We start from the raw sequence: 24,053 nt of genomic DNA, 5'->3' as shown, positions 1-24,053 counted from the left end.
GTTCAATAAGGGTAATAATATAAGTTATATATAGTCAATAATACAGCCTAAATCTCAGATAACGGCTCTGTGATTTGAAGCAAACTAATAAAGGTGTCAGTAGCAGAATGGACAACATTTCTCAGGCAAATTTAGTTTAAAAGCAGTTTGCATCAAGATTTTATAGTCATTTGAGACACTAATATGCTGTTTATATATATTTACAAAAAAGGTTGTCAGAAAGTGCTTAAAGGGATAGTTCTCCAAAAAATGAAAATTCTGTCATCATTTACTCACACTTCTTTCTTGATAAATCATGAATTTATTTTTGGGTGACCTATCCCTTTAAGTAAGCCATAGTTTACATGAAACTGAGCCATGGTTTTGCTCAAACTACAATTTAGTAAATATAAAAATAGTGACCTTTGTCATACTTGCTAAACAAGCTCAGGACACTTAGGTCCCTTGGTGAGTCTCAATTGCCAATACCAGAGGTGACCTGAGCCCTTCTACCCTTTAAAGCCCCTGCTCTGTTTATTTAGCCTGAATGTGTGAATGCATATGCATCTTACAACATTTCAACAGATATAATCAGTCTCACCCAGCTCAGTTGCCAAGTCCAGAGGTAGCCTTTACGAAGTAAGGAGTGTTGAGTGCAATGATAACAGAATATGCTTTCAGCTTAGATGCCTTGAGACCTGGGCAGCAGATGGTCAACATGTTTCACTCAATCAGTTGCTTATAAAAAGCTCTTATCCAGCATTAACTAGGCACTGGGTAATGTGATCCTTGGGCATGACTTATTATCTTCTGCAGTCTATAAGTCCCATCAGGTTTCATGGTCCTGGTGGTGAGAACACCTGAGGATGTGACTGTATATAAGGCAGGCACTGTGGGGTGTACATGGGTGGGATATGAAGAGAGGCAAAGGGTATAGCACAAGGTGTGGGCAAAACAGCACTGGGAAGGGTCTGCTGTTGCAGTAGGACCTCAACATACTGACAAGTTTCTGGATCAAACAGCAACTTGCGCTGTGGCAGCTGAGGCATGTCTACGTAGAAATAGCGTCCAGTTTCCGGGTCCAGCAACAGTTGGCGAGGATTTTGTCCTACTGCTATACTTCCTCCTGCTTCTGGATACAGCACACCTGCACCCCCAAGCCTAGCCTCTCCACTCATGGGAGCAACAAAGATTGTGTTGTGTTGGCTTTCTGGAGAAGGTATTTTTAGCCCTGCTTCTTTGTTCTGAGCTTGACTGGTTGAACCATCTGTTGGCTGGACTAGCGCTTTTCCATCCTCAGAGAGGGATCTCAGTAGAGGGGTATGACTGTTTGATGTAGGAGGCTGGTTATAAAGAGGTGTTTGAAACAAGACAGGCCCTTGAACGTAGCCATGAACTGCTCCAATATGAGGAGAGATTGTTTGGTAACCCAGCGGACTGGGTTTGTAATAATATGAGGGAACTGAAGCAACTGTTAGGACGCAAGCAGACATAGGTCCCACTGAACTCTGTGACCTGGGAGGAAGGCATGGTGTCTGAAGGCCATCACTGATTATCCTGCCATGGTCCTGTTGCTCGGAACTTGCTGTGGGTGAACAATATTGCAGTGCTACTGGGAGAAGTTGATCTTTGTCAGAGCTGATGATCATCTCATGCTCTGATTTGGTCAAGTCTCTTTTTGTAGGCTCTTCAGTAGAAGCCTCCTCTCTAGTTTGCAGTTCCAGGTCTGTCCTGTTTGTTGGTTTCAAGATTGCATCACTGACTAGAACATCAGGTTTACTCATGCAAACTTGGCTATCCTGTGTCTCTGAGGGTTTTGACAAGGCACAACTGTTTGCCGTGGTTACACTAATTTGGCTGACCTTTGTAAATCCAACTGTGTGACATTTGTCATTTGATTCCACATGAGCCATTACCTTCGTTGAGCATCCTCTCTGTGCAGAGTGATCTCTCCTTCTGTCCAGTGGAAGAGGTGGAGTGACTTTACGCAACAGGGGTTTTTCATCTTGTTTGTATCCCTTTCCCTTTCCTTCACTCTTGTTGTTGCTTAGAGTGTGTATTGATGGTTGAAACAAAGGAACACTCCCATCTCTTCCATTGGTTAATTCCCCAGGGCCCTTGAAGGGCATATTGTATGTGTTTTTCACCAGGCTCCTCATGTCTCTTACTACATGCACAGGGGCCATGGCTTTCAATTTGCCTTGGCTTTGCATACCTAGGCTTGCAAACTGTCCTGGTGACCTGATGTCCTCTCTGTCACTCTCCTGCTTCTTCCCAACACCACCCTCATCAACTCTGGGGATTGTATTATCCACTGCATTTGCTTCCAAATCAGAGATTAGGCATGCAATATTAGTAGGACTGAGTGTACTTTCCATGCTGCCAGCCTGTTGCTCCTGTTTTTCCAGCACATTGGTTAGGGTCATATTGTGTTGTTTATGTATTCCTTGCTCTGTATGGCAGTCTTCAGGTGTGGTTTTCACAGAGGCCTGTGTGCTGAGGGCTACATTTGATGCTGCACTCCAGTTCCATGCTCTGCCCTTTGCTGAGTCACAGGATAGCTTCACTCCAGGGCTCAGGTTAGGCAGTCGCAACACCTCCTCTCTTAGGCTTAGCTTCTCTGCTTTCTCATTCTCTGAAGGGTCTATTTCAGTACCACTACATTGAACTTCAGACCTGCTATTTCCACTTAAAAGAGAATTTAACCCATGTTTGCTTAACAGTTTGGGTTGTGTTTTAGAATTAACACTGCAATGCTTTTGAACAGAGTTGCTCTCTGTCTGGGCCTCCAACTTAAGTGTAGCACTTTGAGTTAGTTTGGTAGTTTCAGCATATACATCCTTGCCAGACGAAAACAGGCATTCATCAGTGGTAGTAGTCCTGCTGTTCACTTTGGTAGACGCAAAAGCTTTATCAGAAACATCCAAGGTGCGAAGATTCTCTTCATGTTGCATCTTTTTTGATAGGACACTTGTTATGATGCAGGAAGCCATTTGGGTTTTGCTGGATGTTTCATCCAGGGAAAATGACTTCTGAAGTCTTTTCTTTCGTTCGGCCTGTACTGACTTTTGATTAGCCATGTGTGACTCCTGGTTAAACGCTGCAGGGGTGCTATGCTGACGCTGAAATATGTCTCGAGCACGCACAGTTGTGTTTGGAACCTGAAGGGGTTGATTGTTGTTCTCTCTGACGAGTGACTCTGCTGTGTCCCGTCTCTTCAGTTGGATTTGTCTTTTGGGAACAGTCTTTAAGCCTCGCTTTACTTCATCTGTGGTTTCCAACGCCACGTCAACACACTCAAAGCTGCTGGATTCTGAGCAAACAGATGTGTTTTGAGTGTTTGAATGCATCTGCATTTTGAAAGAAAGAACATCTTCTGTCCAAATGTTGTCGTTTCCATTAGTAAAAAGCTGACTTGAGGGCCTACAGTTTGAACTGAAAACATGCATGTAGTCAGTTTCAGAACAGGAAGATCTTACCTGGGCCAGGTTAATAAAGCCCCCCACCTTACTACTGGCCTCAGCAAGCTTTGTTCCCATGCTGGTTGATCCTCTGGTATTGTCTGTAGAGTTGCAGGGTTGCCAAGAGCTGCTACACAGCGTGCGGGAGAGTGGTTTGGACTGCCAGACGCCTTGCCGGCTCTGCTTTTCCAGCCTCTGAATATCCGCGAGACTCTGTAGCTGGTGTTGGTGCCTGGTTGCGGGGATACACTCTGAATAACAGTGTGGCGGGATTCTTGACTCCTGCTTGCTGGCTGTGAGTGTTGAGATGCAGTTTGCAGACGCTTTTCTATTTCTAGACCTGACTGACAGCTCAGCCTGCTCCTTTCTGCAATTCACCCCTCTAGCCTGCCCCTCCCCCCCATTTCCCACATGACCCAGAACATGTCCCTCTCTCTCAAGCCTGCATTCAGCCCCAGGTACACTCAGACCTTCTCTGGGTCTTTGCTTTTGTGTCGCGTGGTACTCCTTTGGCTCTGTGCCACCATGCTCCTGTTCCCTGCCTTTGCTGTATTGATTTCTCTCAGGCGTTATCAAAATAGTGTTTGAAGTGAATCTGGGTTCTGGAGAGCTGTGCTCCTCAGCGGTTCTAATGTTAGTGTGAAAAACAGTCTCGCTGCCACCAAAATAATCCTGCGGTTTAACTGGTGAATCTTTTCCTGATAAATTAAACTCGTTGGAATTATCCTGCTTTTGTATGGGGTTTCTAAATGCTGTATTTACAGAATGCAAATCCACATTTGTACCAGTCAGCAGATGTTTTGACTCAAATTCTATGATGATCTCAGATGATGAAGATTTATCCAGTTCACCTTGGGACACCTCAGGCAGCACTTCTGTACCTTTCTCTTCTTGTGTTTTGTAGTCCTGTGATAGTGTGGTTGCTTTGATAAAGGATCTTGAAGTTATGCCTTCTATAGAGGTAGCACAATCCAATAACTCAAATGAGCCACCTTCACTAGGATGCTCTGTAGTGAGAGATTGTGTTATGTCCTCTGAAGCATCACTGTACTCACTCAGAGAACAAAGAGCAGTGTAGTATGAACTTGCCGAATCATCCATGATATCATCAGTCTGCTCTAGGTCACTTTTCCCTCTAAGATCTCTTTGTTGGAGAGATGGACTACTTTTTTCTTTGATAGATGAAGATGACATAGACATTCTTTTTTTAAACGTCACTTCTTTCTGCAGTGCCTGAAAATTCCCTAGTGTGAGGTGGATGTGCAGGTCAGACCTAAAGTGCAAGAGCAAAAATGTTTCCATCAGAGATTCCATCAAGCCGAGTGATGAAACATGAAATCACATGTCCAGAGTCTAACTGATTTTGTAATAACTGATATATATATATATATTGTGTTATTATAAATTATTTGTATAAAAAAGGAATATTTCTAAAAACTTACTTGGCAGCAGCCACACCCTAAAAACACTGCTTAGAATCTCATGCATTTTATTTGTGATGTGACAGCATTGTTTCCATTGTGTTTGACTTAACAGTGTTTGTCCAGGGAAATACTGTGTATCCTAGAAATACAGCTGCAGATCTGGTGCTTGAAGCCATCTCATCTCCAATGAAAAACTTCACTCACCTGATCCAAACAATCCAAAATCTTCTTCGTTTTTGTTGAAATTCCACTGAGATGCTAAATCTGGATGAAAAGTCAAGGAAAAAGTGTCAAAGAATTATGTCAACAGGCAAAATGTCTATAATAAAAAATAAGGACGAGTGCCCTTTTGCAAAGTAAGCTAAGCTAGGGACAGCAGAGGAGATGAATCAGACCTTATTTTTTGGCCGCTGAGGGTCTGGATCAGGAAATGTGGTCCAGGCCCAGTAGTAGCTATAAGGTAGTGGTGTGGCAGTCAGCTTTGACAGCAGGTGCTGGTCTGGCTGTGCTGGAGCATTCCCTTTGGAATCTGACTAGCATGGCCAGCGCAGTCACAGGGCCAGCTAAATATAGTTCCAGGCCCCATAACACTATCATCAGGGAGATAGAGCTGAAGTCTTGTAGGTACACTGCGGTAAGTATTGGGCCTTTAAATGGCCGTTGCAAATAGAATGGTCACGCAGGTTATGTAAGTATCATTTGATGGTGTAAATTGGTCCTTTTTAAAGTAGGCATTAAAGGTATCAGTATATCTAAATTAATTGTAGCTACATTGATCTGAACTTTGTTAATATGAAGTTAATTTTGATGTGAAATGTGGTTATGCAACTGGCAACTTAACTATGGGAGGAAGCACTGTTGTTCGAAAGCAAAAAAGTTGTTCGAGAGCAGATGTGCACTTCCTCTCAAGTGTTTGTTGTGTGTTGCCAGCCAACTCTGGGACTTTCACTGAATTGGACATGACCATGCAGGCCATGACAGCTATGGCATTTGACCCACTTGGTCTTGGCTGTGCCTGATGGTTTAATGACATGATATAGTGGGCAGCAAGGATATAAGACTGCTTAATTTCACACAGCGGTGCTCCAAAAGTTTATCATCCACATACATCAAACCTAAGGGGACCACCGACACGCTAGTGTTAAGTTGTGAGAAGTGTATAGCATTACAGAGAGTTAAGAGCATTAGCCTATAACATAACTTCCATATTAGCATTTCACACTGTAACTACAGACTGTTTATACATGGAAATGAGAGACATAATAATACATAAGAGTGACGATTTCCCACATCTCTCATTTACATTTATAAGCATTAATGCTTTTAGCAGACACTCAGAGCAACTAACAAGAGAAGAGCCAATTGTGAAGTGATCAAATGCATATTGCACAAATATGTTACAGTACAACAAATTCAGTAGTTACAACAGTAAAATGCATGGGATCTTCTTTGTGGAGAAGACCTACAACAAAAAACTTTCAGAATCTGTGTGCCGTTTTTATTATTTTGGATGACACTTTCAAAATGGCATTTATAGGCCTGGTTTCACAGACAGCGTTTAGATTAAGCCAGGATTAGGATTTAGTTTAAACATGCCTTAGAAAAAAAACATTAGGCTAATGTGCGTCTTGAAAAAAATGGCAGTGACATTTAAGATTTGTCAGTGCAAGTTGCTTTCAGTTAAAACAGCTCGAATAAATAATTTTAGTATGAGACCGGGAATAATCCGATAAATCTGTCTCGTTCCCAAATAGAAAAGCTGCATTTAATGGTTGGTACGTGTCTTACCATATTGTTAAAACTGCCGTTGTGCATACTGCAAACACATCAGGAGCCAACCCTCTCTACAAATAGGCTATCAATTAAATTATATTTTTACTCTTTAACTTTAATTAATTTGATATCTTTACAAGAAGCTAACTGATCAGACATTGCATATAGTAGGCTGTTAGGCTACATAGGAGACGCCTTATCTTTTACGACAATTTAGGTTTAAAGCATCTACAGTCCTAAACTCCTAATGAGTGCAGGCTCCACCTGCTGGCCAAATACAGCCAAAACATCTAAAATAATATTAGGCCTACATTATTAAAAAATATGATAATAATAATAATAATAATAATAATAATAAATAATATAGCTAATATTGGTCACTATTTTACAAAACTAGGATGGAGTTTCACTAATAAATTTTAACATTTGTACAACCACTACCTGTACAAATTATTTATTTATTTTTTTAATTCCATTAACGCCCATTATTATGAAAAATGCATAATTATTTGAAAATGGAATTATTGATCAGATAAATACGTAAATAAGGATAACAATTGTATTTATTGCCATTAAATGATAAACATAAAAAAAACATTCTGTTCTTCGCACTGCATGTTCTCTACATCACACTAACTAATATCATAGGCTAATCTCAGGAAACCGTATCACCACCTGTAGATTTAGATGTTAGTTTAATAATAACACACACAAACACACATTTTAGTCTAACATCTATCAATGTTTTAATGATGTTAATGTCCGCGCAGAGGACTCCTCCCCGTTTCGAGCGAGCATGCAGCTCCGCTCACCAACATCATCAGATCTGCTCCTCTCAGGCCGCTGGGGGAGCACAGCTCAGCACACTGCACGGGACGGCGAAAAAAAGTCAAAGGGTTAACTTGGACACACATGCGGCGGTGTTTTGATTAAAAAACCCATCCAAGTGTACATTGAAGCGACGTTGTTATTCGCTGGAAGAATTTTCCTTGATATGGGATTTGTTTTGAAAAGTACACACGAGCGTAGTTGAAGGATATAACTCCAGTATGCGGCAGTTTTGAAACAAAGGGGTCTGGTCCGGAGCGCCGTTGTCTCAGTGGTAAGACGCGCCGTTGTCTTAATAAAGAGCGTTATACGATTTCCTATAATGTTTCATTTTCAGCTTCTGTTTTAGTTTAGATAGTCGCGGTCGATTAACGCGTTTAACCCGAAACTCATTGCTTTATTCGTTCACAACTCTCGTGTATACTTGATATCGCTGTGATAGGGGTCTCGTGGCGTGCCGCAGGGGTGGATGTGCGGCGCCGGTCACTTCATTTCGGACAGATTTTTTAAGAAATATAGTGACCTTCAAATACCGAAGGTTTGTCTATGTTTATGTTATTAATTAAGAATTCCACAAATAAATAAAACAAAGTCGTGATTTTTGGGATGGAAATAGAGGCTGTTGTAGTTCTGCGTGAGATGAACTGCTTGAACTTTGCTGGAGGACTTCAAGCTCACAGTAAATTTAGAAAAGAATTTCCCCACAAGCACCCACTTATATCATGTCTTTAATTCCCCTGAAGAACGGTGACATTTTCCCTGAAATAGAAGTAGGGTAGTTGAAGTTACCTAAACTGAACAGGAATTGCTTCTTTCCCTCTCACACTCTTGTTTGTGTTTAAGGATTGGGGCCCTTTCTGGATGGGAAAGATGGAAACGGAGGGGCAGTGGTGGAAAAGCCAGCTCGCAGCGGACATCCATCAGTCTCTGCGAATTAAGGTGAGTTGAACAGCTTTGCGTTCATCATGGGTTGTTGTCACAATGCAGTTTTAATCCAAATGTAGCCTGCATTACAAATTCCAAACATTACAAATGTTATTCCAAATGTCATTATCCAGGCCTCCGTCGCTTGGCTTGATTGTCACACATTAAACCAGGATTGGTTTGACTTGCCCAAGCTTTGATGGGGAAGTGTGAAATGTCACACAGCCCTCAGAAAATGACCCCTGATTGTGGCTTTATGAAGGCTCCTGGTCATCGCATCGTCTACATTTGTATTCAAACCACACTTCCCTGATCATATTAAATATCATCTACAACTAGGAACGCTGCAGGACTTTGTGACGAAACCACCAGGGTCCTCTATTTTTAGCCTACTTTTAGTTTAAATTGAACATATTTTCTAATCTAATTCTTTTACTTTTTTTTACTTTAAAAGTACTGTCATATACATTTACAAAACGTAACTTATATATACATAAAGCTCTACACTAGTCTAGACTTTTACATAATTTGCTGAATAATATATATATTTTTTTCATATTACATATTATTCAGCAAATGATGTAAAAGTTTAGACTAGTGTAGAGCTTTATGTATATTAAGTTAGTGTAGAGATTTTGTCGTTATTGGTCAACTGGACACACTTTTGAGTTGGAACACTAGGAAGTGTATTGCTAAACCATGTGAACTTTTGTTTCCTCACTGCTGAGTGAATTGCACTCATCAGACAGTGAGGTTTAAGTGCATTTATTTAGTGCAGTCTGTTGTCCTTTTATTGTCTGTCCTGTTTATTGTGGGGTGTGCTCACATCCGGGTTGGAATGTGAAGTGTTCTGTCTGCGTGTGTGGGTTTGTACTTGAGTTTGTCTGTTAGCTTGAGATTACTAAATCCTGCTGTGTTTATTCAGCATGTGTCAAGGAGTGGAAAAATTATGTGTGTGACAGAAAGTGGGTTGCATGGACTTTTTTTTCGTGGCACGTTATTCTCTTCACCACCTGATTGGTCAGAGTTGCACTATGTGAAATCTAGTGATGTGTAGGCACTGGAGATGCAAAGTGATTCAGCTGTTTAGTGAAATATCTGAAGATTGGAGGTTTGGTGTTGGGGGATTTTATTTTAGACAGAACAATCTCTCTCTGTTCACCAACGTGCAATGCTCAGTTAATGTTGTGCAGAAATGTTTACGGGATAAATCTTTGCACAGATAGGCTATAGTTTAATTTGTTTTGTGTGGGAGGTTGGCAGACTTCGCCTCCCACTACGTCAATACTGAAAGCTAAGAGGCTTTGACATTAATTGAAATCTTTTAGGAGGTTAAGTAGCAGCCTTGCTCTTAATTTTGCTCAAATGTTGTTGTTTTTTACACCAATCAAATTTTGCAGGAATATATTTTCTGTTATGTTGTGTTTTCCACCACTTTGAAATGTGTTAAAGCTAAGTCTGTCTTCAGCCATGTAAATAGTAATATTCGAATAAGTCTTTTCTCTCTTTTTTTGTACGTGTGTGATGTTCAAATGCCGAATTCCCATTTTGTCGGTGTGCGCAATCCATATGAAAAAACTAGTTTTATTTCCTCTAGCTTTACCTCGTTATAATATTTATAGATGCTTTAAAAATGGTCACAATTAAAGCTTGTTCTCTTGAAAATGATTTGCATCAAGATATGCAGTTGACAATCTGATTCAAATACAGCAGCAGCTGTAGGGCTGTCTAAATTGCGAGCAGGCCCTACAAAAGGGCTCCTTGAGAGGGTCAAATCCCAGCCCCTCACCCCACGGGGGACAGATGGCTGTGAGACATGATGGCTAGGCCTGTAAAGGAACCAGCTTTTTCCTCAACAGCCACTATAAAGCGGCACACTCTGCCTGTGGGACTCATGTCTGGAAAGAGTTTGACGATTTAGCCGCTTATTAAGTGTGACTGCAGCCTTTTCGGGTATGTTTGAATTGTAATTTTTATGCAGTTGGTATCAGATGGATTTTTCTAAGAGCTGTTCTGGTTTACTTGATTACAAAGAATTCTGACAAAAGGACATTACTATAATGGGTCTTATTTATGGGGGAAAAAATGTGTTAATCTATTTGAACAGTGCTAAAAATGGTTAGTTTTTAATTTTACATGTTCGAACCCTTTTACAAATGTATTTATGTTACTTTAAAAGTACAATTACCATCATACATAGTAATATCACAGAATTATATTTTTTACGTTTTAAAAAATATCACATGGTCCTTCAGAAATCATTCTAATATGCTGATTTGGTGCTTGAAACATTTGAAAACAGTTGTGCTGCTTAATACATTTGTGGAAACTGTGATGCATGTCAGGAATCTTGTATAGAATTTATTAGAAAAGAACAGCATTTATTTGAGAAATCTTTTGTAATGTTATAAATATATTATGTCACTTTTGATCAATTTAATGCATGTTTGCTGAATGACAGTATTAATTTCTTTCACACACAAAAAAAGTTACATTTGTAATCCGCAATTTTTTGTGTGAAAGAAATTAATAGGCTACTTTCATTAAGCAATATATAAATATTAATATATTACGGGTGTCACGATTCTTCAATTAAAGTCAAGTGCTTGATTCCAATTTACTTGTGTAATTTACAGATTAAACGGCAAAATACCGGAAGTGGCGCATTCCATGGATGAGAATTCATTAACCACATTATTAGACCGTTTTCTAAGCCTGCACAATATATTAAAACCATTTTATAATATAGCTTAGTGCTATTGTGAAATCACAAAGGTTGTGATTCAATTAAAGAAATTAAGGCTTCACAGATGCAAAAACATCTAAGTCCGTCTGACATTTTTCTTTTAAATCAGCTTTTTTTTTTATCAGGCTCCTATGTTTAGGTTCTGTAATTTCACTTTAATTGCAATGAAAAGGTTATTAGTCAGTAATTGAAATGCCCTATTTTAAAAAAAAAATCACTTTAGACAATTCAGTGCTATTTAACAAATTTGATTGTCTTTTGCTGCAAAACCAGCTTTTTGTCTTTCAACAACCTCACTTTGGACAATACATAGTGAACAGTTGCAAAATCACTACTGCCCCGTGACCACGTCCGTACCATATTCAGGTCGAATGTGACCCGTGGTCGGTTCCCGATCCCACCCTATCTCTCTCCAGTCACTCCTAACTGTCCTTTCTGAATAAAGGTAAAAGGCTAAAAAATAATTCACGCAGTATTACCATAATGACACATAACAACACAAAACAACAAAATAAAAACATTGATCTTTTGATGGGCTAGTGGGTCACATTCATTCACACATCACCAGAGGAAAATAAAACGTATATGCACACTTTGTATATACAGCCTCTTGTAACTGCAACTGTATATCCGCATTATCCGGTGCATTTTTGTATACCCTATATATAGTTATATACTGTAAACATATCTACTGTTGGTTATTATTTTTGTATTTTGTGTTTATTCTGTATATTTGTACACTGTTAATCTTGGCGTAGTGTATATGTTTATAGTCTTGTATAGTAATGTATTTTCCTGAGAAGTCTAGCTGCTTATGCATTACAATTTCCCCATTGGGGATTGATAAAGCATCCATCCACCCATCCATCTATCCACAAATAGAAGACATTACACAATAACTACACCATATACATTACGCTCAAAATAAACAAAAATATATTATATCATATATATTTAAAATATAATAACCTATATAATATTTTAAATATATATAACATAAATATTAAATTGATATCAAATATAAATAACTATAAAAAGTGTACTGTTAAGTAAGAAGTGCATTTAGTCAGTAAACATTAAACCGATATTAGTCAAATCTAAACAATCCGTTGTCATAAAATGTACCTTTTTAGTATAAACTTCTAAACATCTTGTTTAGTTAAAAAAACGATTTAAACAGGATAAAAACTTGCAGCTCGATTATTGAAAGCCGGCTCATACACACGCCGTCATTCATCTTGAAATCATATCATTCGATTCACGTCTTCTCATTGGTTCTGTGAACTTAGAGGCTTTTGCTGGCAAAGAGAAGTGGAGTTTAGAGGTTTCTGCCAATGAAGCGGTATTTCTGAATGGGCTGAGGCTGGGATTTAGCGGGTTTTACATCTTCAAATAAATGTGCTGTGTGTTTCAGAGTGAAGCCTGGCGCATTATTTATTTAGATGATGCGTACAGGTTACATGTTTCTTCCAGTGTCTGAGAGCGGCTTTGTTCACAGTAAATGCTGCTCTACACAAACTCTGTCGCTGCATGTGCTGTTTCTTTGGGTTTCCAATAGGGCTGTAACGATTAATCGCGATTAATCGAAATCCAAAATAAAAGTTTGTGTTTACATATAATATATGTGTGTGTATTGTGTATAATTATTTTGTATATATAAATACACACACATGCATGTATATATTTGAGAAATATTTGCATTTATATACTGCATATATATTTTTATATGATTTATATTATATATACATATAACTATTTTATATATAAATAACAAATTTTTATTAAATATATACATGCATGTGTGTGTATTTATATATACAAAATAATTATACACAATACACACACATATATTATGTAAACACAAACTTTTATTTTGGATTTCGATTAATCGCGATTAATCGTTACAGCCCTAGTTTCCAATAACGTGCATTTGGGAGCGCATATAAAGTCTGACGTGTTTTGTGTTTCATAGCGAACTGTTACACTGCTAGTGCAATTTAAATACACAGAGCGCAGCTCGGCTAAAAAACTCCATCTCTGCATGAGCTGAGAGTTTGGGTTGCTTATAACTTTCATCTTGGTATGCAACGTTACGCGTGTCATTTCACCAGATTTGTAAACCACCTAAGCCAACCCAAGAGAATACATAAGTGTTCTGCAAACTGTTGTTCATTGTGATTCCAAAATAAAAGTTTAAACCCTCGCTGCGAGTTAGAATCTTTTGATGTCCACATGTTCTTGTTCAAGAAATGACAGTGGCTGTTAGCCTGGCTCCGCCCTCCTACGTACTTCCGCTCAATTTTCATTTTCCTTCAGAACTACGTCTGGGTTTGAGGTATATTCTTGGGTTTTCTCCGGTCAATTTTTTACCGGTCCAATCAGGGAACAGAGGGAGTGGCTGAGAACTGTGACATTGAGTGGCTCTGGGCAGATCCAATAGTTTTAAACTCCAACAGAGTACCCGCCTACAAGGAAGTTAGCGCTCGTCAATGGAGAGTGGCCGGACTCTTTAAGTACAAATGAAATGAACGAGAGTCTGGTAGGACCAGGCTTAGTGGCTGTGGCATTTCTGTCATAAAGAAGTGGCTAAATAATAAAGATTAAGAGGACATTTGGATTAAATGTTGTTTGGCCAATTTTAAACAAGATTTTGATCATGCTGTAAAGTGTAATAACAACAATTACATGGCAGTTTATATATACCATGTTTTCTCTTTTTTGTGTGTGTGTAATGCACCATGTTACAATATTTATATATATCATACTATGTAACAAACCTTTTCTCCATAGGAGCTGAAGTTGCCGACGTACCAGGCCCACTCTCCACAGATCGGGATGCGCCGGTACTTTGCCGACCTGCTCGCTGTTCTCAGTAACCGATACCAGCTGTGCCCTACAGCACGTCACCTGGCCGTCTACCTGCTCGACCTCTTTATGGACCACTACGACGTAGCGGTGCGGCAGCTGTACGTCATCGCCCTCTCCTGCCTCCTCCTGGCCAGTAAGTCAAAGAGTAATGTGATCACACGGTAGTTGATGCTTTTATGTGCCTGTGCTGCTGGTGTTTCGTTCCCTTTACCTGTGCCTGATCCGGCTGTAAACTCATTGCAGGTAGCCGAAGTGATATTGAACTCAAGAAATTTCATTTTGTGACTGCTCGCATTGAACGGAGCAAGAGTGTGTGACTCTAGCTGGCTGTTGTATTGTGCTTGTGTGACAGCTGTGTGCATAAGAGGGCATGGCCTCCGCTGGCCTCAAGACCTTTTAGTCAGTCTCCAAGGCAACCTATCCAACGCACAAACCAGAAAGATACAGCTGCGTTGGCATGATGCAAGTCCAACCGACGATTTCTGGGAGATTACGAAAGCAAAAGGAGAGAGTCCGTCTTGCATTGATGCAGAAGTGTCGCCTGATGTCTCCAGTAGATTTATAGTGCAGGAAACAAGGAAGTCTGACTCAATACACATGCGCTGTGTAATGTGGCATGGCGTGTTATCAGTGGTGGCACGTCTGCTTACACACAAAACAAAGCGGGACAGATAAGATTGAGGGGGTGACTTGTGTCGCCATGTGTTGGTGTTTTTCACAGATTAAAATCTGGAGGCTAGATCAAGGCGGCCGAAAACAGATTTCGTAATGACAGTTATTAATTCAGATCGCTTTCTGCATATGCATCTGTGCTTTAATGACCTGAATAATCTAAAGGTTGTCTTTAAATGCCAAATCTCTCTCATACTTCTGACCCTCATTATGGCGGACTCTGGTTGGGGGAGGGTTGTTTTGCGCTGGCCGGCAATTGGCAGTGTTCAGGCATTAATTAATTGCTTTCAACTGAATGAATAATGGCTTTGCTCATGTTCCTTGTTAAAATATCCCTCCCTTTCCCTAAGTCATTGATTCAGGTGGCTGCGGCCATTGTTGGGTTTCTCTAAGAGTCGCATGGAGTCAGTGTGTGTGTGGGACAGGGCGCTTAAAGCTGAGAGCTTAGCAAAGTTTCCATTCAGACCAAGATTTATTATGACAAATTATAGGGAGATGCTCTCTTTGCATTAAACAAACTGGCTTGTGATGGCATATTATAGAAAATCCCATCTTACGATTCATTTTAGTGTTGTCCGTGTGCGCCTATTTAAAGGTTAATCGTACACTGCCTGTCAGTGTTGTTAAAAACTATTTTTGTTAATAGTTAATAATTATAAATGGTATTTTGGCAACTAATGGAAATCGAAGTACTAAAATGACTAAAACGAAAACTGAAATGAAAATAAATGGTCCCATTAGTTAATTTGAGTTAATGTATTAACAGTGTATTTTGTACTACATTGTTTTTATTAATCTTTGAAGTTTTAGTAAATAAAAGTTTTAGTAGCTAAATAAAAATGCATGTGTTCATTTGTTAGTTCATGTCAGCTAAACTTCATTAAATAATGTTGAATTATACAACTTTTATTTTTGTAATGTATTAGTAAACGTTAAAATTCACATTAAGATTAATAAATGCTTTAGAATTATTTTTCATTGTTAGTTCATGTTAACTAAAGTACTTAACTAATGGAACCTTATTGTAAAGTGCTACTAAATAGATACAAATATATATAGAAATGTAAAACTAATAAAAATGACAAAAGTACATCACAAATACTGAAACTTAAACTGAAATTTAAAAGAAAATGGAAAATATAAAAATAAACACTAACTGCAAATATGAAGGTATATAATAATAATACTACTACTAAAATAACAGTGCTGCCTGTCTAAAGCTCATTTGCTTTGGTTTACGTTTTTTTAAGCTTGTATAATTTGAAACCAGAGCGTAACCTCATATTAAGTCGGTATTAACACTGGATGATCATCCTGAAGGCTGAGTCTGCAGAAATTGCACCATGCCGAGAGCTTCGGCTGAGAACATGTGAAAACATTACTCTCCTAAAAAAAATGAAATGAATCAAGTTTTTTTTAAGATGAAAACGTTCAGAGATGAGTGATGGCTAAATGCAGCTTGAGGATATGCATGGACGAACACTTGAGCTTGATGCTATCAGCACAATTAGCCCCCCACACCCACCCGCTCTCATTCTTTTTGCTGAAAACTTTGGAGGAGGAGAAGAGGGCGAGATATCAGGCTCATTTCCTCTCCTGAGCTGGGGTGATGGGGGTTTGTTATGGTAACCGGTTTAAAGCACAATGCATGACGTGAAACTCGTTTTTCGTAATCAAATCTGATAGCATGTAAACATAAAAAAGGTCATCTTTTTGTATATTAAAGGTTTATTCTCCGCATGTTGAAGGAATAATAAAAACAAGATGAGTTGAAACCTTAATCGTGTGGTACTTTTCCATCTTCATCAAGAAGCCCTGTTGAAATGGCATCTGTCCTGTAACTAATGGGGCTGCAGCTCAGCAAACGGTGTAGAGTAGCATGTCAAATGCAGGCTGGCCCTTTCCTCAGAAGGACGAGGGAGGGGTGGGGGAGCTGAGGGCCCTAGAGGGGCATGTTTGAACTGAAACACTCAGCAGGGTTCCTGATATTCAGATTAGTGTGACAGATTCCCCCCTGAGGTTTGATGCTAATGAAAAGAATTTGTACACCCCAGGTAATTAAGAAAAGACACTGCGCAGTGTTTCTTGTGTGTCAGCTGGGCATTTTTGACTGTGAAGGTCCACCACAGTGAAACGAAAAAAGAAAATAAATTGTATTTGCCCTGGGGTGTGTGTGTGTGTGTGTGTGTGTGTGTGTGTGTGTGTGTGTGTGTGTGTGTGTGTGTGTGTGTGTGTGTGTATATGTACATATACATAAATATATATATAAACACACACACGCACACACACACTTATATATGTATGTATATGTACACACATGCATATACCGGGGTGTGTGTATATATATATATAAATATAAAAATAAATTAATTATATATTGATAGTAGTGATACTATACTAATAAAATACAAATAATTTTAAATATTGTGTTGTAAACTTCATATTTGGTCTGTTCTATTTTGGGCACTTCAGGAGTGGATTTCACATATAAAGGTTATATTAATTTCAAAACCATCTCAGCAACAAGTTTTAGCTTCTTTTCAAAAGCCTTTTATGTATATATTTTATTGTATATCTTTGTCCAAGACCTTTTATTCTTAAAATATTATTGCATTTTGATATAAATTTGGTAAAATACACATTAAACTAAGAGTGAAATAATTGTAGACCAAATTACCATTCAAGATATATATATATATATTTCAAATTACACAAAAAGGTAATATTAAATTGTGTATTTAGTAAACATAAAAGGCTATTTATAAAACGCCATTTCATATTTGAAAGAATATCATGGTTTTAGGAAATCTCATTCACAGAATTCTCCTGTGATGCATGTATACGGTTGAGAAACTAGAGCGAGAGTGAAAAGCGTTTATTTTCTAAAAGTCCACATAGCTAAAGAAACACCCACGTATTGCCCAGATAATCTCAGGGGTTACTTAGAGTAAATATTTTAGGTCGTAGAGGTTCATCTGGGTGACGCATGGTGTAACGAATTACTTACTAAATCTGTGAGAGCATTTATTGAATTAACATCTGACTCTTCTAATAACTGGGTGTTTATATAACAGCTTGTAGTAGATGCACAGTTTTATGTTATAATAAATGGAGCTTTTAATACAGAAAAATGTTATTAAAATCAAAGTGTATTAAAAAAAAATAGGTACACATCCATATGTGCAGAGCGAGTATACGATGCAAAGGGCTGATAGGGCTTTAAGATGTAGCGTTTCATTTAATAGGACAAAGACCTGACGTTGTCTATAGCATGCGTTTATTGAATGTGTCAAGGAATGAAGGAGTGACCTTGGTTTCTCTTTGCTGTTCGGACTGTGTCTCCTCCACGCCAGCCAGTGATCTGTGGGGGACTGTGTGCGCTCAACCGTGAGCCGCAGAAGTCAGAGGTCGTGGGGCCCTTATTGTTGGAGCATTAGACTGCAGGGGAAGCAATACTAGGGAGCCTTGGACTTTGGGGAAAAGATATTAACACCTAGCACCTAGAGTCAGGAAGGGGAAACCAAGAGAACAAAGGAATTCTGCAGAGAAGGGCTAATTCACCATGAGGCAGCTGTGCTCTTTCATTACAGGAATTCATGAAATGCCTCACCTTGATGCCAATGCATATCCTTTTAAAGAAGCCTAAGTGCGTGAATGAAGCACAGAGATGTATTGTTCTTTATATCAAGAATGTTTTTGATCTGGAATCTGGAAAAAAAAGAGCTCGCTATAAAATTCCCTTGCTTTCATCCATTACACATCATGAATCTGTAACGTGACATCTCTGATGTGATGTCTGGGATAACAGCGGGATAATCCACAGGGAAATGCATTCTTATTTTAACATCGTGATTTAACCAAGCATGTAACATTGACCAGATGAAATGCATGAGCTCAAATATTTTGTTGGTCTTTTTACAGGTAAGTTTGAGGAGAAGGAGGACCGTGTGCCCAAACTGGAGCAGCTGAACACTCTGGGCTTCATGTGCAGTCTGAACCTCACCCTCAACAAGCGGGACCTCATCAAGATGGAGCTGCTGCTGCTGGAGACGTTCGGCTGGAACCTGTGCATGCCCACACCTGCCCACTTCATTGACTACTACCTCCACGCTGCTGTCCAGGAGGGGGACCTACACAACGGCTGGCCCCTCTCGTCCCTGTCCAAGACCAAAGCTTTCATGGACAAGTACACGCACTACTTCCTGGAAGTCTCTTTGCAAGGTAAGAATAGTCATTAGAATTTTATTTTAAATGAAATGAGTAATAATGATGATGAAACATTTGGCAATTAAAAGTGTTGCTTGAGAAGATCAATTCATATTGTAAGTTTGATAGAAATGTTATATTTTTGATATCGTCATTATATAACAAACCTCGAAAAGCTTGGAGTCTGTATGATTTTGTTTCATGTTTTTAAAGGAAGTCTCTGCAAGGCTGAATTTATTTGATCAAAAATACAGTAAAAACAGTTATATTGTGAAATATTAAATTAAAATGTAATTTATTCCTGTGATGCAAAGCTGAATTGTCAGCATCATTACTCCAGGCTTCGGTGTCACATGATCCTTCAGAAATCATTCTCAATATGCTGATTTGTTGCTCAAGAAACATTTATTATTATTATCAATGTTGAAAACAGTTCTGCTGCTTAATATTGTTGTGGAGACACTTGGCGCGTTTCCATTACAGATTTGCGCAAAACTTTTGCGTTTTTTTTTTTTTTTTTTTTCTTTCTTTCTTTTCTTCTTCTTCTAAATGTCCACAAAAAACTATTGCGAAAAGACGCCGTTTCCATTAACTGATGTTATGTGACTAAAACGTAATTTTTTCCTATCACGATAAGTCATTCCAAAAATCATGGCAACGGACGTTGGTAGGTTTATGTATATCCCAGCCACCGCATTAGACATTATTAATAATCGAAGGAGACGTAGGTGTGTTATCCAAGCTTTACTGGCAAGAAAGACCCTTATTGTTGTGAGCGGCACATATGAGGTGTTTCTCCCTCATATCTGCTCCGAGGTCTTGATTGTGGCATTTCTTTGAGGTTTAGAATCTAGTATTCCTGTCTTTTTTTGTCTTTTTATGAATTTAAAAAATAACTCTGTCTCGTCTTCTGTCCAAACACACACACCATCCACGTCAGGTGACCTGTAAATGCGCAAAAAACTGTTTCCATTGCAGTTTTGAAAAATATTTATTTTTCAAATTGCCTGAAAAACCACCTCATGCGAGCGTAAAAACTTTTTTGCGATAAATGGGAGTTTTAGCAAAATTGACGCATTTCCATTGGTCGTATTTTCAATTCTATTTGCGCAATTTGAAGGGTAACGGAAACGTGGCTAGTGATGCATCCGTTTCAGGATTATTTGATGAATAGAAAGTTCAAAAGAACAGCATTTACTAAAAAAAAAAAAAAAAAAAAAATATATATATATAATTGTAACATTACTGTCTGTCACTTGAACAATTTAATATAAGTATTCTATCAAACTAAATCCTCCTGACCACAAACATTTGCACAGTAGTGTGTATTACATTATTATAATAATGTACAATTCCTATAATAATGTAGAATACAATATAATGTATAATAGTCAATATATGTGACCGAACTTTAATTTAATAAATTATTGTTTTTGCTTGGCAACTGTAAATGGCCTACTGACTAATGAACTTTATAATTACTTGGTGGAAGAACAAAAATGATGTACATTAAAAATATTACAGTAAAAAATACATTATTGTAAATGTTAATCAAATATAAATGTAAGTGCATGTTTTATTTTTTATATGCTTTATAAATAAGCAATAAATTATTTTAATTAATGATTATTTATTAAGTTGTTTTATATGCAAGCTCTGTGTCTAACAATCTCTTAACCCTGATATAATCACTGAGGATATAATGTAGCGTGTTTTGTGTGCGTCTTTGTTGTAGATCATGCCTTCCTGAGCTTCAGGCCCTCTCAGGTGGCAGCTGCATGCATAGCTGCGTCCCGAATCTGCCTGCAGATCTCCCCCAGCTGGACCACTGTCCTCCACCTGCTCACGGGCTACTCCTGGGATCATCTGACGCAGTGCATCCAGCTCATGTTACTGTAAGAGCAAACCGCAGTATATATACCCTCGTTCATGCAGCATAATGTGCCCTGAAGTAAACCACACATGCTTCACTTCACCTTGCCCTTGCCTTTTGTTTAATTTTTCAGCGCTCATGACAACGACGTAAAAGAGGCCAACAAATCCAAATCCTCCCCTTCCGCCGGTCAGAGTCTCCAGCCACAAGCTCTCATCCCCCCCACCCCCGCCACCCCCTCTCTGCAGAGACAGCCCACCTCCAGCACCCAGCAGCTGCTCCTCCAGGCCAGCAACTACCCACAGCTCTCCCAACACTCGCCGGCACTGTCCCAGCTGCACATGCTGGCCGACTGCCAGGCCCTGGGACCGGTGGGCTCTCGGGAATATCTGCAGCCCCACCAGGCCAGTCTGCTTTCGGCCTCGATGCCGGCCAGCTCCTTCGCTTCTTTCCCCAGCTTGGCGTCGGGGCTGCGGGGCTTGCCCCTCCCGGGTCCCATCTCCATGCAGGTGAGCATGGGACCCGAGCGCCACTGCCTCGGTCTGACTTACGGGAGCGGCTACTTAAGCTCCCACCACACCTTCACAGCCGGCTGCTTTGACAGGTGACGCCAGGAGAGGGAGGACAAACTCAACCTTGGGCTGCCACCGTCCTCCGCCCTCTCCGCCCCCGAGGGGCTTCGTCTTGGACGCCGACGAAGACTTTCCAAACAGAAGGCCAAGAGTCGAGCGGACCCCACGGAGGTTATAGTATTAACTTAAAAAACGGCCTTTAAGCTCTCGTTTTTTAGCTTTGGCTGCTTCCTTTTGGGATTTTTATGAACTGAGGATGTCTATTTTTTAAAATTATTTAGCCAAGTGAGGACCTTCTTCCAGTGCTGTGCTACAAACTGTCGACCTCAACAGAAGAGGAAGGATGCTCTTTTGACTTAGGGATTATGACAAATATCCTTTTTTTTTTAAGCATACAGCCTTAAGAAGAGAAATCGCGGAGATCCGCATTCCATCCCACCAGCATTTTCAAACGAGTCCTTGAACTTTCACACTGGATTTTGCTGAATGGTCCTTTGATGCTGCTGCCTTTTATATGAACCGATGGCTTTACGACCAAGAATCCTGTCTCCCCTCTGGTCTTGTTTACAGTGACATGCCACATATCAGGGATGTACAGATCTCTTTAATACATACACACAACATACCATTGAACCAGCGGATGTTTGTATGAAGTAGCTCCTTTTGTTTGTTGCCGATGCGGTCTGTAGAGAAGGTTGACGTTACGCTGAGGCTCCGGTTCCCTCAGGCAGATGGAAGGAGACGCCCCCAAGGGACGGAGGCATCTGTGCTGGAGGAAACCATGCTTTACTAGTTCCTCGTCCCCACAGGGAAAAATAGCCATGATCGCCCTGCAGTTCTGCCGTGCGCTATGAAGACGACTTCATTGTTCCAATCAGACACTGTGGCTCGTAAAGATTACCTCACTGTTACACTGTCGTTCACATTTACCTCCAAGGACTAAGAACTAGTTTAACCTCACCGCTCGGGTTAGAAAAGTGTGCTTCAGTTTGTAGCCTCATACCTTTAGATCAACATTTTAGTCCAGACGTCTTGTTTCTGTTAAACAAACGGGATATTTTAAAGCAGACTGTAATATTTGGTCCAAAATATTTTATTATTATTGTTGTAAACTAAAGATAAAATTAACCAAACATTCTTTCCTTTTCTTTTTTTGGGTTCTTAGACTACACAATGAATTCCTTTTATGTTGACTGGCCTTAAGACCAAAGTGTCTGCTTTACGTCCTGCTGAATGAGAAGCTTTTTCAACCACTTTACTGGACTTTGGATCAAAAATCTTTCTCCTACAGTCCTGAACTTTGAACTACCTCAATATATTGCCATTTACTTGCTGATTCTGCAGGGCTTGTCTTTTCGTTTTATGTTTTTTCTTAATTGGTCAGAACATTCACGTGCTTCGTTGCATTTTTTTAACCCAGAACTTAGTTTTTTTTGTTAAAGTCCTGTGTTTTGTATAGGTAGAGAACGGTGTTCACTGTAACAGACACGCACTGTTTGATATTTCAAGTCATTCTCTTGTTGAAGCCTCTGTGTGTGCAATATGTAATCATTAGTTTGTTACTTTTTAGACTGTATATATTTTTTTCATTTTGTACCACTACTTTTTTTTTTACTATGTAGAATTAGCTTTTTTGATGGTTTGGTTTGTTTTAACACGCGATTACTGCTTCCAGGCAGTGATCTATTTTTCCACCAAGAAAATGTTGCACATTGCAACCAATGTCTCCTGAATCTCTAGACATTTAGTAGACTAGAGAATTGATTCTGCTCATTCAGTGAACTAATGGGTTTATTTAAAAGCCTGTATTTGGGTAGGGGAGGAGATAACAGGTGTAAATTGGATGAAAACCCCAGAAATAAAATGAAAAGAGAAAAAAAAAAGCATAATGTTTTGGTAAATGTTTCGTTCATGTGTGAATCATACATTTTGAATAGACGCTGGATTTGCATGACTCAAGGCGAGTTGTTTCATGTGAATGTCTGGATTCATTGCACATGAAAAGGTCTTTGGAGGTGGGGCGGGGGATGGGGGGTGGGGTCGTGTTCGTTTGGCTCCACCCCAAATACCACTGCCCTCCCCCTTCCTCCCGGCATGTAACGTGCTGGTCTGAAGACAATGGGGGAGATTCCTGCCCCACATGGTGGTTCTTCCTGTCACTAAACACCACTAAACAAATAAAGCGCATCCAACTGAGTACCACTGATCGTTTCAGAGATAAAAGCTCTCGGGCTCAAAGAGCAGCCGACAATAGCTACAGTGAAGTTGGAGTAATGGGCAAAAAGTTATTTTTCAGTCCGTGGGTGTTTTAAGGAAACATCTGTGTGGTGCAAAACACAGAGAAGAAGATTAGATTTAACATTGGAAGGTACAGAGATCATTTCACTATAGTGGTTATAGGCTTTTATACAAAGTTTTTTTTGTTTTTTTTGTTACAGAGTCCTTTAAAAATAATAGAGGCAGCCATGATGTAGCTTGGTTGACAATGTTAGACCTTAAAGGGATAGTTCGACCAAAAACATTCCAAACCTGTATGACTTTATTTCTTCTGTGACAAAAAAAAAAAGACTAAAAGCCATTGCACACTGAGTCCGAAATTCGCAATCCGAAATTTTCGCACGTTAAAAAATAAATACGACCTCACGTTATGTCAATCACGCTTGCACACTGCCTCCGAAACTTTCGTCCGTCATTAAAAAAATCGAAACGGGTTCGATTTTCTGCGTT

At 39.4% G+C, this 24,053-nt stretch overlaps 2 protein-coding genes and 1 long non-coding RNA gene across 4 annotated transcripts; 1 reads left to right on the top strand and 2 right to left on the bottom strand.

The window, feature by feature from the left end:
• Nucleotides 1-815: 815 nt before the first annotated feature.
• LOC306985067 (uncharacterized protein) lies at nt 816-3,763 on the bottom strand (the record flags this gene model as incomplete). Its single annotated transcript, XM_079586950.1, has 2 exons — nt 3,459-3,763; nt 816-3,329 (listed from the first exon to the last, which is right to left on the bottom strand). The coding sequence occupies exons 1-2, from the start codon at nt 3,516-3,518 to the stop codon at nt 816-818; spliced, it is 2,574 nt and encodes an 857-aa protein (XP_079443076.1). The 5' UTR covers nt 3,519-3,763.
• Nucleotides 3,764-3,939: 176 nt separating this feature from the next.
• Nucleotides 3,940-5,437, bottom strand: LOC306984577. The gene is made up of 3 exons (XR_013794561.1): nt 5,260-5,437; nt 5,069-5,128; nt 3,940-4,713 (listed from the first exon to the last, which is right to left on the bottom strand). It is a non-coding gene; the product is annotated as an uncharacterized lncRNA (long non-coding RNA).
• A 1,983-nt stretch (nt 5,438-7,420) lies between these two features.
• On the top strand, nt 7,421-23,182 carry ccnjl (cyclin J-like). 2 transcript variants are annotated; one of them, XM_079586203.1, is made up of 6 exons: nt 7,421-7,739; nt 8,309-8,404; nt 13,926-14,136; nt 18,597-18,896; nt 20,617-20,776; nt 20,888-23,182. In XM_079586203.1, the coding sequence occupies exons 2-6, from the start codon at nt 8,327-8,329 to the stop codon at nt 21,360-21,362; spliced, it is 1,224 nt and encodes a 407-aa protein (XP_079442329.1). In that variant the 5' UTR covers nt 7,421-7,739; nt 8,309-8,326; the 3' UTR covers nt 21,363-23,182. The 2 variants fall into 2 exon arrangements, with proteins under 2 accessions (XP_079442329.1, XP_079442328.1); XM_079586202.1 differs by lacking the exon at nt 7,421-7,739 and adding an exon at nt 7,801-8,003.
• The last annotated feature ends 871 nt before the right edge of the window (nt 23,183-24,053 follow it).

Source organism: Phoxinus phoxinus, assembly GCF_949152265.1.
Source record: "Phoxinus phoxinus genome assembly, chromosome: 17".
Classification (NCBI taxonomy): Eukaryota; Metazoa; Chordata; class Actinopteri; order Cypriniformes; family Leuciscidae; genus Phoxinus; species Phoxinus phoxinus.
This window is presented reverse-complemented; position numbering and strand designations above follow the sequence as displayed.